Source organism: Gobius niger, assembly GCF_951799975.1.
Source record: "Gobius niger genome assembly, chromosome: 5".
In the NCBI taxonomy this organism is placed as follows: domain Eukaryota; kingdom Metazoa; phylum Chordata; class Actinopteri; order Gobiiformes; family Gobiidae; genus Gobius; species Gobius niger.
Window position 1 is genome coordinate 10,789,386 of NC_136856.1, and position 15,947 is coordinate 10,805,332.

General features: G+C 40.1%; 4 protein-coding genes across 4 annotated transcripts; 1 reads left to right on the forward strand and 3 right to left on the reverse strand.

The window, feature by feature from the left end:
• Positions 1-487: 487 nt before the first annotated feature.
• On the reverse strand, positions 488-4,614 carry xiap (X-linked inhibitor of apoptosis). Its single transcript, XM_079556591.1, has 8 exons — positions 4,482-4,614; positions 2,825-3,105; positions 1,818-2,364; positions 1,547-1,646; positions 1,402-1,468; positions 1,242-1,281; positions 985-1,167; positions 488-900 (listed from the first exon to the last, which is right to left on the reverse strand). Exons 2-8 carry the CDS (start codon positions 3,044-3,046, stop codon positions 707-709), a joined length of 1,353 nt encoding a protein of 450 aa, XP_079412717.1. The 5' UTR covers positions 3,047-3,105; positions 4,482-4,614; the 3' UTR covers positions 488-706.
• A 1,436-nt stretch (positions 4,615-6,050) lies between these two features.
• On the reverse strand, positions 6,051-8,785 carry LOC306963298 (uncharacterized protein). Its single transcript, XM_079556820.1, has 4 exons — positions 8,680-8,785; positions 8,328-8,474; positions 6,414-6,580; positions 6,051-6,328 (listed from the first exon to the last, which is right to left on the reverse strand). Exons 1-4 carry the CDS (start codon positions 8,707-8,709, stop codon positions 6,175-6,177), a joined length of 498 nt encoding a protein of 165 aa, XP_079412946.1. The 5' UTR covers positions 8,710-8,785; the 3' UTR covers positions 6,051-6,174.
• Positions 8,786-9,573: 788 nt separating this feature from the next.
• On the reverse strand, positions 9,574-12,845 carry LOC306962910 (uncharacterized protein). The gene is made up of 5 exons (XM_079556286.1): positions 12,588-12,845; positions 12,337-12,435; positions 11,985-12,131; positions 10,071-10,237; positions 9,574-9,986 (listed from the first exon to the last, which is right to left on the reverse strand). The coding sequence occupies exons 1-5, from the start codon at positions 12,699-12,701 to the stop codon at positions 9,833-9,835; spliced, it is 681 nt and encodes a 226-aa protein (XP_079412412.1). The 5' UTR covers positions 12,702-12,845; the 3' UTR covers positions 9,574-9,832.
• Positions 12,846-13,070: 225 nt separating this feature from the next.
• nxt2 (nuclear transport factor 2-like export factor 2) lies at positions 13,071-15,719 on the forward strand. The gene is made up of 4 exons (XM_079556297.1): positions 13,071-13,205; positions 13,289-13,375; positions 14,282-14,426; positions 15,509-15,719. Exons 1-4 carry the CDS (start codon positions 13,191-13,193, stop codon positions 15,691-15,693), a joined length of 432 nt encoding a protein of 143 aa, XP_079412423.1. The 5' UTR covers positions 13,071-13,190; the 3' UTR covers positions 15,694-15,719.
• The last annotated feature ends 228 nt before the right edge of the window (positions 15,720-15,947 follow it).

Consider the following 15,947-nt stretch of genomic DNA (forward strand, 5'->3'; position numbering starts at 1 on the left):
ATTTTGGATGATGACAGTTTATTTTCCCTAAATCAAGCTTGGTCTAACACATTGATGAGTGCACAGCAGCAGTAAATTATGGTATGTTTTACACAAACAATACAAGGTAGGGTGGTACATAGAATTTACAAATGATTTTCTTTGTGGCTAATAGTAGCTACAAAATAAAAACCAAAGGCACCTTTGGCTGGTTGAGAACAGAGGGGGCATTATTTACTTACAGCTTGAAGCTCAGTGCCCACACACTCTGATGTCTGCAGTGATTCCCAAAGTAAATTTACACACATATTGACTTCACACTTTTTGGCGGGGGATAGTTTAAGAAGGCTAAAAGAATGGTGGAGGCTAATCAGCTATGTGGTAACACATGACATTTGAAAATAATAACACAGAAAAAAACTTAACTGATTATTTGAAATCTATATGAAAAATTAAAAAGAATTGCATTTTCGAAGTTTTGAAGTGGGTGGGACTGTTGAGCTCCATTACAACCGTAGACACTGGATTTTACTATTTACATCGCTCCATATTAACATCCACCTTGCATCTTAGTGATTGTAAAAATAGTGTTTTATTTGTACACCTGATAATTCTACACCACATAATTATATTTAAATATATTACAGATTATCTACATTTATATTAAAATAAATTCCAATAAAATAATTAGAAAGCAGCCTTAAAGTGCATCATGAGACAGTTCTCCTTAAGAGATATAGGTCTTGATCTTTTGTAAGATGGTGCTGCAGCAGATGGGACACTTGTCGATCACGGCTGAGCATCGCTGGCAGCAGACCAGGTGACCACATGGGATGAACACCATAGAGATGTCTCGGTCCATGCAGATCTTACACTGCTTCTCCCTCTGCAGCTTCTCCAGCTTCTTCAACGGATCATCATCTGGAAGGAAAAAACTCAAGTTAATGCAAGATAATACAGGCACATTGCGATTAAATATTATTGCATGCAGGCCTGGTCTCTTACCTTGATTAGCAGTTGTGGAAGCTTCATTGTCTGGAGGGTTGTTTAAGCAATCCTCCACAAGGGCCTGCACACTGGAGTACCCCGAGCCTGTGGTTCTGATTCTCTCCAAAATAGTTCTCTCCACCAGACTGGGCTCCAGACCCATTTCTACAGCCTTCTGCGCCATAGTACTCTGCAACACCTCTGCAAAAAATAAAGTGAATTTTCAACATTTTTTCAGTCTTAAAATTATGACTGAAAAAAATCAAATGTTTTACCATTTCCATCTCTTAATAATCCGTTTCCCTGACTTGATGTCTGGAAAAAAAAAATCATGTATTGGTTATGTTTATGTTAATAGAATACAACTCAGGCCCACACATAAAAGAAATAAATCTTACCCAAATTATGCCAATATCAAATTTATTTTAAACTTACGGCTCTGCTTTGTAACTGAATGCTGTTGACAAATTCTTGTCCTTTTTCCGTCAGCAAAAACTGACATCTGTAATGAAAGTAAAATGGTTGAAATGCCTGCAGGTGGTGTAATAGTAATAACAGTGCATGTCAATTGTAGTTTTACCCTGGGTAATGTTTGGCATGTTCTTCCCAGGGGTCTTCTTCAGGCTGCCATCCTTTTAGACCTCCCCCACAGTAAAAACACATCACTCTGTCTGCTACACCTAGAAGAAACCATATTCATATTAGTGTTAAAGCCCAGTTTCAATACCAAGGGGAAAACAAGTGTAAATCTCCTGAAAAAGAGATTGTGAATCTCAGGAGGACTTTCCTGGTTAGTTCATATTGTGAGATAATTACTTTGTTCACTGTCAAAGTTCAATGTCAGGTCATACCTGTGCTGTACAACCCGGCCTGGGCCAGACGCTCATGGGCAATGGGATGCTGGATTCCCTGAAAGCTCTGGAGCCTCTCCTCAAAGCTGCCCATATGGACCTGGTTATTGGCCCTGCGCCCGCTGCTGCCTTCCTCCTCTTCCTGCGAACCACCCGCGAGCGGCATGTTGCCAACATCATGCCCCAGGATGAAGAAGCAGTTAGGGTAATGCTTTTCGTGCTCTCCCCATGCGCTGTCTCCAGGCTCCCAGGATCCCATCATACCAGCGCAGCAGAAGCACTGGACACGATCGCTCTGTCCCATGTAGTAGAAACCGGCTTGTGCCAGCTCAGTGGCTCTCATGGGGGAGTTGGATGGCCAGGATGCAAAGGTATCGAGCCGGGCTTCTTCACTCTTCATGTGGGGCACTTTTGGGTAAAGAGACTCGTCGACAACCTCTCCTGTTCTCAGACGGTACTGCATGTCTTCAGCCGCTTCATTGTAGTCACCATTGAGTAAAAGGGGACTGCGATGGGTGCAGCTGAGGAATGTGCATGTTGGTGAAACCTGTGGAAAATATAAAGATCTACAGTTAAAATTTTAAATATGCAATACAGAGAAAAGCTGGAAAATGACCCCAAAACAAACTTTTACAAGTTTATGAGACACACAATAGTTTTCTTCATATTCTCATAACTATAGTTATCTCACTTCCAGGCCAGACAACTGACATAGGAGGGATTTTCTGGAGTTTTTTCCTTTTTGAATCAATACCATCAGTACCATAATACCTGATTTAAATGAAAGAAAAACACATCTTCAGAAATTGTAGCCCTCAAAAATCAGGAAATGGTGTTTGAGGGGGTCTAAATTTCAAAATGAAATGGCTGATCAATGCATATAGAAAGGGAAGATTTAACTAAATAAATTCTTTTGCAATTTAAATATCCATCGCAAATATTGAAGTGGATGCTTTGTAAAATATTCAGCCCACTGAATATCCCTCGGTGCATGTTTCTTGTCGTACCGCTTTATGCCTCTGCACAGGCGTGTCCTCCCGGCACCAGTTCTCCACGGTCTTTTTGCAGCTGAAGCACTGAACCCTGTCGGCGTGTCCAGTGAAGAAGAAGCCGGCGCGGGCCAGTCTCTCCGCGGGCACCTGCTCCGCCAAACGGGACCCACGGAACGAGTCCAAGCGGCTCGGCAGCTGTGAGAAGTCATTGATGTTGTCCGCTTCTAGGTCAGACATGATGGTCAGGCTCACAGCAAATTCAAATGGACTGGGACGACAGCTCCTTAATGGTCGACCTGCAAGTGAAATAAAGAAACACAACAGTTAGACACAACTTAACATTTAATTGTGACTTATCTTCCTCTCAATCCTGTGAGAAATACCGCATTCATTTTATATCAACAAGTAAGGCGCCCAAATCTTTATACACACACAAATTAATTGGGTACTGTGCCTTTAAGGAAAGCGGGCAGCACCATCACATGTAGCCAGTGGGTTTTTCCATGTGAGAGCTGCAGGGAGGTGCAGCCTCGCTACAATGCGGTACTAGGACCATGAGGGTGCGTGGGCCTATCCTGTCCTCATCTAGAAAGAACAACCATTTGTTCACAGAGACAACGCCTCCCCATTAACAAAATGTGCATCAGAGAAACACTACAGTCACGCCACATTCAACAAGGCTAAACTAGGCGTTTGGTTTTACACAGAAGAAAATATATTGTGAAACCCTTAACGTTAGTCACAAGCACACGAGCACACTATCAATGACTTTTAACTCCTGGAACATGTCACTCATGTCATAAATATTTCTCAATGGGCGTAATAGGTATCTGACCAGCTGCAGTTCATACAGGTTCAACATCGGGAGGAATCGTAAAGTTACATTTTTATTATTTTATGAATGAGTGTAGTGAACTGTAAAGCCATGATGAGATTTCTAGAGAAGAGTGCGGCGTTATCTAGATGAATCTGTATCTAAGTAGTTAAAGGACCTATACCTGACTTTTTTTTTCTTTTTGTAGAGTAAAAATATGTTTGCCCCATAGAAGTATTTTGTAAAAGTAGTCTTTTGTGAAGTTTGCGTCATAGTGAACCAAAATAGTCAATATGTGACAGTAAAAATACTCATTTTGTCACATGACGACTAAAAATGTTCAACATTTAGTGAGTCACCACATGCTGCATCCGTTTTCACGTGAAATTCCACTCTTTTACCATGAGATGGACATGATGACAACGATCATGCAGAGAAAAGAAGAAAAAAAAAAAAGACTGAAGTAACCACAACAGGGAAACATGTGGGGTGGCCAAGCTCAGCTCGTACTCTCTAGAAAACAGAGGTCCCTTAACACAACAGCAAAAGCTTTTCAAAACATATAAAGGTAACGCTGAATGCAACATTCTCTGTGGATTGTGGTGGAGCTAAATGACAGCTAGCATTGTGTTAAAAACAAAGAATTCAAGTGTTATGTCGCAGACGCCGAAAAAAATACATAAAAAGCACAGGAGATTGAAAAATTAAGAACTTTGGACCTTAGCCACGGAGCTGTGTGATAGTTAGCTGGAAACATACGGTTAGAACAGATAACGCGTTTGGAGCCTTAGCTTTTTAGCCTGAACTTTGTTACGGTTTGAGCAGAAATGCAAATGTGTGAGACCAAGCAGCACTTACCGTTAAAGAACTTAATAAGGGTCCCTATTCAAAACCAAAATCGAAAATAAAACATAAATTTCACTCTAGATGAGGCCCCTCTTTATTTGCCCTTGCATTCCGGAAGTAGTGCACACGCTAAACTGCGCTGCGCACACGGTTGCCAGATCGGAGAAACGGTTACCAGCTCAAAGTAACGGCTTGCTTAGAATCAAATCCAAAAATACGCCGCAAAAAACATACAGCATTATTTCTTTTACACATTCAAACAAGCAAAATAATCAATAAATGTGATGAAAATATAAAATTAGGCGAACGGTTTAACATTAAAGGAATGATTAAATGAATGCCTACCTGAGAGAGTTGCCATTGAATCACAAATTTGGGGTTGCTGAAATATTGGCTTTCAGGCGAAGAAAAAAAAAAAATGTAATCGAATTTGTGTCAGATATTAGAATCTATGGCAAGAACTCAATATTTCAGCGATACCTTCAGCTTCGGGAGTAGGCTTATAAGGCAGGCACTGGCAAGAACGGAATGTCACCCAACGGTACCGCCCAATGTTCACGGAAGCCTACTACGGTTTCGGCAAAATTCCGGTTCAATGGTTTTTTTTCCCGTAAGAGGTACCGAAAGTTTTTCTGTCATGTATTTGATGATAGGGGTATTTTTCCTTCTGCTTTTAAATGTGTTTTAGTTGGCCTAAGCTTGCTGATTTGTAGGGAAAGCACCTAAAACCAAAAATTCTCTTTCCTTTTTCTTTTCAAGTTTTTATTACTATTAATATTATATGCACAAGACATTCATTGTATAAGGATTTTTTTTTTAGACAATATGACATATATGTACTAAAGATAATTGGCAAAGATGTGTGTTGCTGCAGCCAATTCTACCCAATCAACTACTTAGTATCTACCAGGTCACAGAGGCCAAAATGTTGATCATGGTAATTTTGAACCCCAGTTATCTGAGGTTTGTGCAATAAATAATGTTAATCAGTTTTTGTTTTAAACAAGGCAGCAAAAAACAATCATTTTAAATAAAATAATATGAAGAAAATTCTCTCTGATATGAATATAAATTGCATAAAGTTGGGAGAAAATGTTTGGACGGAAAAGACGTTGGTTCTCACAGCTGTCACACTGCCGGAAAATATTATGTGTTGAATACTTTGAGTGTACACCTACACAAGTATGCAGAACAAGGGAGTGTATTCATTTTTCAAATATTATATTATGTTCATCTCCACAACTTATTCTAGATTCAAATCCTTCTGAAGGTACACAGCCTCAGAAGTGTTTTGTTAGCACTAGCACGGAAAATCATTGTCTACCTTCGGTAATTTGGCAAACGACAGCCATTGCAATATATTATTTAACAAGAGTTATGATAGTATGACAAAGTGCAAGCAAATTTATTTGAGGACTTGAATGAACACCCCCCACAAAACCACTGAAAACAGAAACCAAATAGCATTTTTTATTAAATATTACAGCTCTACTAGACATGTAGTATAAACTGCTGTAGTAAACACAACCTATAGTGCAGAAAATAACACTTTCAAAAACATCTGCCTTTGCTCACTTCAAATCATCACAGTGTCTCTGGCCTTTTGAATACCTCCTCTCTTCTTTATGAAATAGCAGGAAGGTCCTCGCTCTGTAACTTCACCACATGTCGTATCCATTGCAATCACGACCTGCACAGACTAACATCATCCCTCCACGATCCGCCGCAGTATGTTCCCCAGTGCTCCTTTAGCGATCTGTAGAGGGGTCTTCTCCTCCTTGTTCTCTATGTAGATACTGGCTCCATGCTCCACCAGCACCTTGGCTGCTTCCACACGCTCCTCATCACAGGCCAGGTGCCTAGTGAAAAGTCAACGTTAAGATATTAATGTAATAATGCAGTAAGAACAATATTCAAAAAAAATCACAAGCAAAATAGCCGTACAGTGGTGTGTTCCCCTGGGAGTCCTGTATGTTGGTGGAAGCACTCTGTTTGAGCAGCAGCTGGATGAGGCGGTAGTTTCCTTTGGCTGACGCTCTGTGAAGTGGAGTCGAGTCCAATTTGTCTGTGGCGTTGGGGTCAGCTCCATTTTCTAATAAGATCAGAGCTATCTACACATTTTTTTTTGATTAGATGGAGTATCACTTCAAGTTTGACTGATACCACTCCCACACAGCATACCATGGACATTTTGCAAAATTTTGCGCGAACTAATAATCTTTGGCTATCTTCCACAGTATCAAGGATATGCACAACTATTGTTTACTTTTGCCTTAGGCTTTCACGCCCACAAAGTGAAAGCTCCTCAAGGAAGTACAAGTTAAGTCTGCAGCACAATATGGTATAATACTGTCCCCAACACAACCCAAAAGCATAAAACCCTGTTCGGTCCCCAGCGTCATGGTTTGGTCCAAGCCCCAATCTGTCTCCCCCCACTCTTCACCACCTTTCAATCTGGGCGGCCCCTTTTAAAAAGAAACAAGCCACTTTTCTTACATACTGAGATACGTTCTTACCTGAGCTTAGACGAGTTGATACGTACCTGTCTGGTCTTTGTGCATGCGCTCAGTCATGCACAATGAGCAAAGATGTTGTTAGCATTTGGCCTCTCCCAGTACATTCCAATAGCTCCAAACGGGGGTGAAGTTGGAAGCTACCACGCTCTTTCACAGGCATGCACAAAGACCAGACACAAAAAAGGAAAAATAGTGGCCTGTTCCTTCAACAGACAGGGCAGCCCAGAGTGAAAGGTGGTGAAGAGTGGGGGGAGATAAATTGGGACAAGGACCAAACCCATGACACTGGGGACCGAACAGTGTTTTATGCATTAGGGTCATGTTGGGGACAGTATTATGCCATATTGTGCTGCAGACTTAAAGGAATAGGCCACCGTTTTTACATACTGAGATATGTTCTTACCTTAGCTTTGACGAGTTCTATAGGACCTGTCTGGTCTTCACCCGTGCCTTCTATCACGTAAACACAGCGCAGATGGCGTTAGCATTTAGCCTCTCCCTCTCTCCTCTATAGCTCCAAAACAGGTCAAGATAGAAGCTACCAAGCTCTTCCACGTTTTCCCTATTTAAATATGGTTACGTGAAGTGTTACACTACAAAGTATAATTACACAAAATTAAACAATGTGGATTTTCTAAGCGGATAAAAGGGGGAACTATAATGTAAGGCGTAGTAATACCAGGAGTAGTTTTGCATCCGCACAGTAAAGTGAAGATTACCGCGCAGTAAAGTGAAGATTAATGCGCGGATTTCAAACTACTCCTGGTATTATTCCGCCTTACAATATAGTTCCCCCTTTTATCCGCTTAGAAAATCCACATTGTTTAATTTTGTGTAGTTATACTTTGTAGTGTAACACTTCACGTAACCATATTTAAATAGGGAAAACGTGGAAGAGCTTGGTAGCTTCTATCTTGACCTGTTTTGGAGCTATACTGGAGAGCAGGAGAGGCTAAATGCTAACGCCGTCTGCGCTGTGTTTACGTGATAGAAGGCACGGGTGAAGATCAGACAGGTCCTATACAACTCGTCAAAGCTAAGGTAAGAACATATCTCAGTATGTAAAAACGGTGGCCTATTCCTTTAACTTGTACTTAATTGAGGAGGTTTCACTTTGTGGGTGTGAAAGCCTAAGGCAAAAGTAAACAATAGTTGTGCATATCCTTGACACTGTGGAAGATAGCCAAAGATAATTAGTTCGCGCTAAATTTTGCAAAATATCCATGGTATGCTGTGTGGGAGTAGGATCTGTCAAACTTGAAATGATGATGAGTTCATACCCTCTATGGTGTTATAAAAGAAAAAGGGGTAAATAAAATTGTACGTATGCTGTACGCTATACCTCATATCTGTCTTTTGATGCTGCATAGTGAAGAGGTTTGCAGCCATTTTGGTTCACTGAGTTGAGTTGAGCTCCTTTGGAAATCAGAGACCTCACTATGTCCTCTCTGCCCGCTGAAGCTGCAATGTGAAGAGGAGTCCATTCTGCCTAGAAGAAGAAAAACTCATGATTTGTAACACATACGTTTGATTTTTAAAATTACTTACTTACTGTAATTAGAGAGGATATAAAGTTAAAGACAAGATGTGATGTAGAAACATGATGAGAGAGGATGTGGTTACATGGTATGATATACTTATGATTCTTTGTGGTGTCTCTGAAGGGGAACTGACAAAAGATAAAGAATGCCTACATCATCTTGGAGATTGACGTCAGCTCCCATGTCCAGCAAAAACTCAACAATCGTGGTGTGGCCAGCGGAGCAAGCCCAGTGCAGTGCAGTTCTGTGGTCCTAAAATCACATTATATTTTTGATTACCCAGTCTGTTTCGTCATTTTATAGAATATTTAACTTACATAAAAATATGTAAGTATAAATACTATTTATGTGTTGCTGCAGCCAATTCTACCCAATCAACTAGTTAGTATCTACCAGGTCACAGAGGCCAAAATGTTGATCATGACTGGCACCTCAAGTTAATTGTCATCAAGTGAAGTGTAGGACTACATTCATTAGCATATTTTATTAGCAAATGAATTAATGAATTAATTACTGGAAGGTAATTTTGAACCCCAGTTATCTGAGGTTTGTGTAATAAACAATGTTAATCAGTTTTTGTTTTAAACAAGGCAGCAAAAAACAATCATATTAAATAAAATAATATGAAGAAAATTCTCTCTGATATGAATATAAATTGCATAAAGTTGGGAGAAAATGTTTGGACGGAAATGAAGTTGGTTCTCACAGCTGTCACACTGCCGGAAAAGATTGTGTTGAATACTTTAACTTTAATAGAGTGCACACCTACACAAGTATGCAGAACAAGGGAGTGTATTCATTTTTCAAACATTATATTCTGTTCATCTCCACAACTTATTCCAGATTCAAATCCTTCTGAAGGTACACAGCCTCAGAAGTGTTTTGTTAGCACTAGCAGTTCGCACAGAAAGTCATTGTCTACCTTCGGTAATTTGGCAAACGACAGCCATTGCAATATATTATTTAACAAGAGTTATGATAGTATGACAAAGTGCAAGCAAATTTATTTGAGGACTTGAATGAACACCCCCCACAAAACCACTGAAAACAGAAACCAAATAGCATTTTTTTATTAAATATTACAGCTCTTTAGACATGTAGTATAAACTGCTGTAGTAAACACAACCTATAGTGCAGAAAATAACACTTTCAAAAACATCCGCCTTTGCTCACTTGTTCAAATCATCACAGTGTCTCTGGCCTTTTGAATACCTCCTCTCTTCTTTATGAAATAGCAGGAAGGTCCTCTCTCTGTAACTTCACAACATGTCGTATCCATTGCCATCACAACCTGCACAGACTAACATCATCCCTCCACGATCCGCCGCAGTATGTTCCCCAGTGCTCCTTTAGCGATCTGCAGAGGGGTCTTCTCCTCCTTGTTCTCAATGTAGATACTGGCTCCATGCTCCACCAGCACCTTGGCTGCTTCCACACGCTCCTCATCACAGGCCAGGTGCCTAGTGAAAAGTCAACGTTAAGATATTAATGTAATAATGCAGTAAGAACAATATTCAAAAAAATCACAAGCAAAATAGCCGTACAGTGGTGTGTTCCCCTGGGAGTCCTGTATGTTGGTGGAAGCACTCTGTTTGAGCAGCAGCTGGATGAGGCGGTAGTTTCCTTTGGCTGACGCTCTGTGAAGTGGAGTCGAGTCCAATTTGTCTGTGGCGTTGGGGTCAGCTCCATTTTCTAATAAGATCAGAGCTATCTACACATTTTTTTTTGATTAGATGAAGTATCACTTCAAGTTTGACTGATACCACTCCCACACAGCATACCATGGACATTTTGCTAAATTTTGCGCAAACTAATAATCTTTGGCTATCTTCCACAGTATCAAGGATATGCACAACTATTGTTTACTTTTGCCTTAGGCTTTCACGCCCACAAAGTGAAAGCTACTCAAGGAAGTACAAGTTAAGTCTGCAGCACAATATGGTATAATACTGTCCCCAACACAACCCAAAAGCATAAAACCCTGTTCGGTCCCCAGCGTCATGGTTTGGTCCAAGCCCCAATCTGTCTCCCCCCACTCTTCACCACCTTTCAATCTGGGCGGCCCCTTTTAAAAAGAAACAAGCCACTTTTCTTACATACTGAGATACGTTCTTACCTGAGCTTAGACGAGTTGATACGTACCTGTCTGGTCTTTGTGCATGCGCTCAGTCATGCACAATGAGCAAAGATGTTGTTAGCATTTGGCCTCTCCCAGTACATTCCAATAGCTCCAAACGGGGGTGAAGTTGGAAGCTACCACGCTCTTTCACAGGCATGCACAAAGACCAGACACAAAAAAGGAAAAACAGTGGCCTGTTCCTTCAACAGACAGGGCAGCCCAGAGTGAAAGGTGGTGAAGAGTGGGGGGAGATAAATTGGGACAAGGACCAAACCCATGACACTGGGGACCGAACAGTGTTTTATGCATTAGGGTCATGTTGGGGACAGTATTATGCCATATTGTGCTGCAGACTTAAAGGAATAGGCCACCGTTTTTACATACTGAGATATGTTCTTACCTTAGCTTTGACGAGTTGTATAGGACCTGTCTGGTCTTCACCCGTGCCTTCTATCACGTAAACACAGCGCAGATGGCGTTAGCATTTAGCCTCTCCCTCTCTCCTCTATAGCTCCAAAACAGGTCAAGATAGAAGCTACCAAGCTCTTCCACGTTTTCCCTATTTAAATATGGTTACGTGAAGTGTTACACTACAAAGTATAATTACACAAAATTAAACAATGTGGATTTTCTAAGCGGATAAAAGGGGGAACTATAATGTAAGGCGTAGTAATACCAGGAGTAGTTTTGCATCCGCACAGTAAAGTGAAGATTACCGCGCAGTAAAGTGAAGATTAATGCGCGGATTTCAAACTACTCCTGGTATTATTACGCCTTACAATATAGTTCCCCCTTTTATCCGCTTAGAAAATCCACATTGTTTAATTTTGTGTAGTTATACTTTGTAGTGTAACACTTCACGTAAACATATTTAAATAGGGAAAACGTGGAAGAGCTTGGTAGCTTCTATCTTGACCTGTTTTGGAGCTATACTGGAGAGCAGGAGAGGCTAAATGCTAACGCCGTCTGCGCTGTGTTTACGTGATAGAAGGCACGGGTGAAGATCAGACAGGTCCTATACAACTCGTCAAAGCTAAGGTAAGAACATATCTCAGTATGTAAAAACGGTGGCCTATTCCTTTAACTTGTACTTAATTGAGGAGGTTTCACTTTGTGGGTGTGAAAGCCTAAGGCAAAAGTAAACAATAGTTGTGCATATCCTTGACACTGTGGAAGATAGCCAAAGATAATTAGTTCGCGCTAAATTTTGCAAAATGTCCATGGTATGCTGTGTGGGAGTAGGATCTGTCAAACTTGAAATGATGATGAGTTCATACGCTCTATGGTGTTATAAAAGAAAAAGGGGTAAATAAAATTGTACGTATGCTGTACGCTATACCTCATATCTGTCTTTTGATGCTGCATAGTGAAGAGGTGTGCATCCATTTTGGTTCACTGAGTTGAGTTGAGCTCCTTTGGAAATCAGAGACCTCACTATGTCCTCTCTGCCCGCTGAAGCTGCAATGTGAAGAGGAGTCCATTCTGCCTAGAAGAAGAAAAACTCGTGATTTGTAACACATACGTTTGATTTTTAAAATTACTTACTTACTGTAATTAGAGAGGATATAAAGTTAAAGACAAGATGTGATGTAGAAACATGATGAGAGAGGATGTGGTTACATGGTATGATATACTTATGATTCTTTGTGGTGTCTCTGAAGGGGAACTGACACAAGATAAAGAATGCCTACATCATCTTGGAGATTGACGTCAGCTCCCATGTCCAGCAAAAACTCAACAATCGTGGTGTGGCCAGCGGAGCAAGCCCAGTGCAGTGCAGTTCTGTGGTCCTAAAATCACATTGTATTTTTGATTACCCAGTCGGTTTCGTCATTTTATAGAATATTTAACTTACATAAAAATATGCACTTGTAATATAGTATTTTAACGATTATGGTTGTAAGAATATGCGTATTTTGCTGTGTCACGCGTCTGTCCTTACCTGATCCGTTTTGGAGGCTAGTCTTTTATCTGACAAAATGCATTGCCTTAATTGATCAAACTGACCCGTGTATGCGAAGTTGCAGACTTCTACATTTGATACAGTGCCCTCCATAGTAAGGTAAATCCCAGAGGTCAATTTTGGACTCTAAAGTGGGAATGACGCTTGTGTTTCTGGTCCTCACTTTAGATTTTGAAACAGACAAATCCGCGATGACTCAGGAACCAATTTCAATTTCCGCGTTTTGAGAAAAACAAACTCACGCCCCCTTCAAAATAAAATTAGAGAAATTACTTTATCAAAATTTTATCTGTAATTATAATGTATTTCGTTCATGGTTGCAACAAAATCTAAAAATTAAGCGTAAGTTGAAGAATATTTTCAATTTTGGGTAAATCATTGATATTTTTCACGGAGCGTAAACCTTTTATTTTAATAGGCAGAAACATCGTTCAGCGGAAGTGATACATGTTTCAAAATGGCGTCAGGATCGCAGCATTATGGCTAGTTTTTGTTATTAAAAAACTAAAATAAACCATAAGTTAGATCCGCGGATATCTAGTCATTCGAGATTTGAAGATTGTGTTTAACATTAACGTAGTCATGGCAAGTACACTGGTAAGAGCGAAACTTTAAAGCTAATTTAAAGAATAGTAGTCGTCTGGGCTACTAGCCACCTAAACACACTATGTTCTCTTTAGGATTTCAGGACCCACGTCGATCAGTCGTGCAGATATTCAGAAGAGTTTATCAATATTTATTATGACTGCATGGATAAGAAGAGAAGGGTAAGTGTAAAAACTCTCCCATAACGATGAGACTAGTTCATTATCAGTTACCCAGAGAATTCATTTCATCGTTTCATTCATGTTATTTGCCTTAATGCAGGGGTGGGCAATTCATTTTCATAAGGGGCCACATGAGGAGCCTGAATTGAGTCGGAGGGCCGCACCAACAATAACTCAAACTTATATCGGGATATAAGTATAATATATCGGGAGTGTATCGCCGGGGGCCAAGAACAAAAGCTCCAAAATAAAAATAAATGTTTTGATTGGGAAAATACATTGAGGACTTTTTTTCAATAAATCTATAATGATGAGCCTGGCAGGACTGTAGCCTCATAAAAACGGCTTACACTTTACAAGCCTGTGTCACAAGTCTCTGCTACATTGCAGTCAATATTCATTCACTCCGCACTCCGTGGTAGTAAGCTACTATTGTAGCCACAGCTGCCCAGGGGCAGACTGTCCATTTCCCACTTGCAAGTCACACAATGTGTTGTTTATATCCTTATATCTTATTATGCCAGTGCCCTTTGCTGGACACCTGTGGAATTCTTTACTTTTATTCTTATTTAATCTGCCCCCTAGTGGCTGGAGTGAGCATTCTGGTAATAAAAATAAAAAATCACAACTCCGCACAGGAATGAGCTAGAGACTTACTTTTTTTTTTGACATGCTTATGAATTTATGCCCTACAAGTTATGGGCCGGACTGAATCATCTCGCGGGCCGGATGTGGCCCGCGGGCCGTACTTTGCCCAGGTCTGCCTTAATGCCTGTTAGAGACCTTTATCAAATTGTTTTGTACAACTACTCCCTCTAGAGTTGAGTTGGGGCAGGTCAATGTAAGGGCAATTTACTCTATTAATCTGAAGTTCAAGTTTTCTAAATAACTTCTATCATGTTGCAGAACTTGACTCGTCTCTACCTGGACAAGGCCACCCTGGTGTGGAATGGGAATGCAGTGTCGGGACAGGAAGCTCTTTCTGAGTTTTTTGAATCACTTCCCTCCAGTGAATTTCAAGTTCTCACAGCTGATTGCCAGCCAGTTCATGGTTAGTGATGCTCCCATTTACAGATAATTCCAAATGTGCTGGAAAAATCACAATAGAAAATGTGACATTAATTGACTCTGCATAACTTCAAATCATTACAACGGTGTAAAGAAGTGACTTCCTGTTTTAATCCAGCACGCCAAAATAAACGCACACAGCTCATCTCATTGATTAGTTCAGCAGGTACTTTACAATAATGTAATTAAATACACACATTTTGAGTGTTTTGTTTGTTAATAGTTAGCCAGAAAGAAAGTTGAACTAATGAATAAGATGGTGCTTTTATTTTGGCATGCTGGATCGAAACAGGAAGTCACATCTTCGGCGTTAATATTTGAAGTCATGCACAGTCAATTCGAGCAATCGCTGTTATTGTTTACTTACGCAATTTTCGCCGGATGTTTTGGTGAATGGTAGGCAACAGCTGATGCATCCAGGTCTCTAACTCTGTTTTATAAAATGATACATCTGTTACAGCACAAGAGAAGCAATGCCCTGTTTATGGACATTGTTTTTGCCGATCATAGGATTTTAATAAGATTTTTATCAAATATGAAAACGTAAAATAAAATGCCTACCACGGCCAACGGATGTGACGACATCGCGATCGCTCATATTGAGATTCATTTATCTAACCTCAAACGGAAACCTGTCCTGCACATGTCCAGGTGCAGCTGCATAACAAACAATCAAAACACAATGTACATCTTTCTCCTAGTTAAACTATGGTTAAAAACTACCTGTACATCCAATATTCAGTGTCGCTCACCAAGATCAAAGCAAACAATTGTTTTGATCTTTTAGTTCACAATGGTTGGTAAATTGGATCACCATTGTGTTAGAAAATTCAAGTTTTGTTTGTAGATAATTTTGTCAGAAGTTTGAATGACCTCATGTGATCAGGATTTTCCATGTTTAAGTAGAGTCGATAAATTAACCTCATGAATTGAATGTTGCAGTATGTGGTCGAAAGTCTGTTCTGTTTCTGTTTCAGTGACCCAGACAGTTCCCGTTAAAGGTCTAGAGTTAGATTCCACCAACGCGCTTACATGAAAGATAAATAATTGCTTCTCTATTTTCAGAGCAAGCGACACAAGGCCAGACTACGATGCTAGTGGTGACGGGTGGCTTTGTCAAGTTTGAAGGAAACAAGCAGCGTTATTTCAACCAGAACTTTCTTTTAACTGCACAAGCTTCACCAAATAACGACCAACCAGTGTGGAAGATCGCCAGTGACTGCTTCAGATTTCAGGACTGGAATAGCTGAGTTACAATTCCAACCTTTTTTATGTTTTGTATACATTTGAATTGTTTGAGGGTTTTTTTTAAGTAATAAAAAAAAGTTACAAAAACACATTTTTATTTTTTTTGAGAAATCTTGAACAAGGCGTGTATCTGTAACAAATACAATTGATTTTACTGAATGACCAGCTATGAGTTGAGTGAAGCGAATCATTCGTAACATTTGAAAGTACAAAAGTTTGTGATTTTCTTCATAAAAATTACCAATTCCACGAGAAC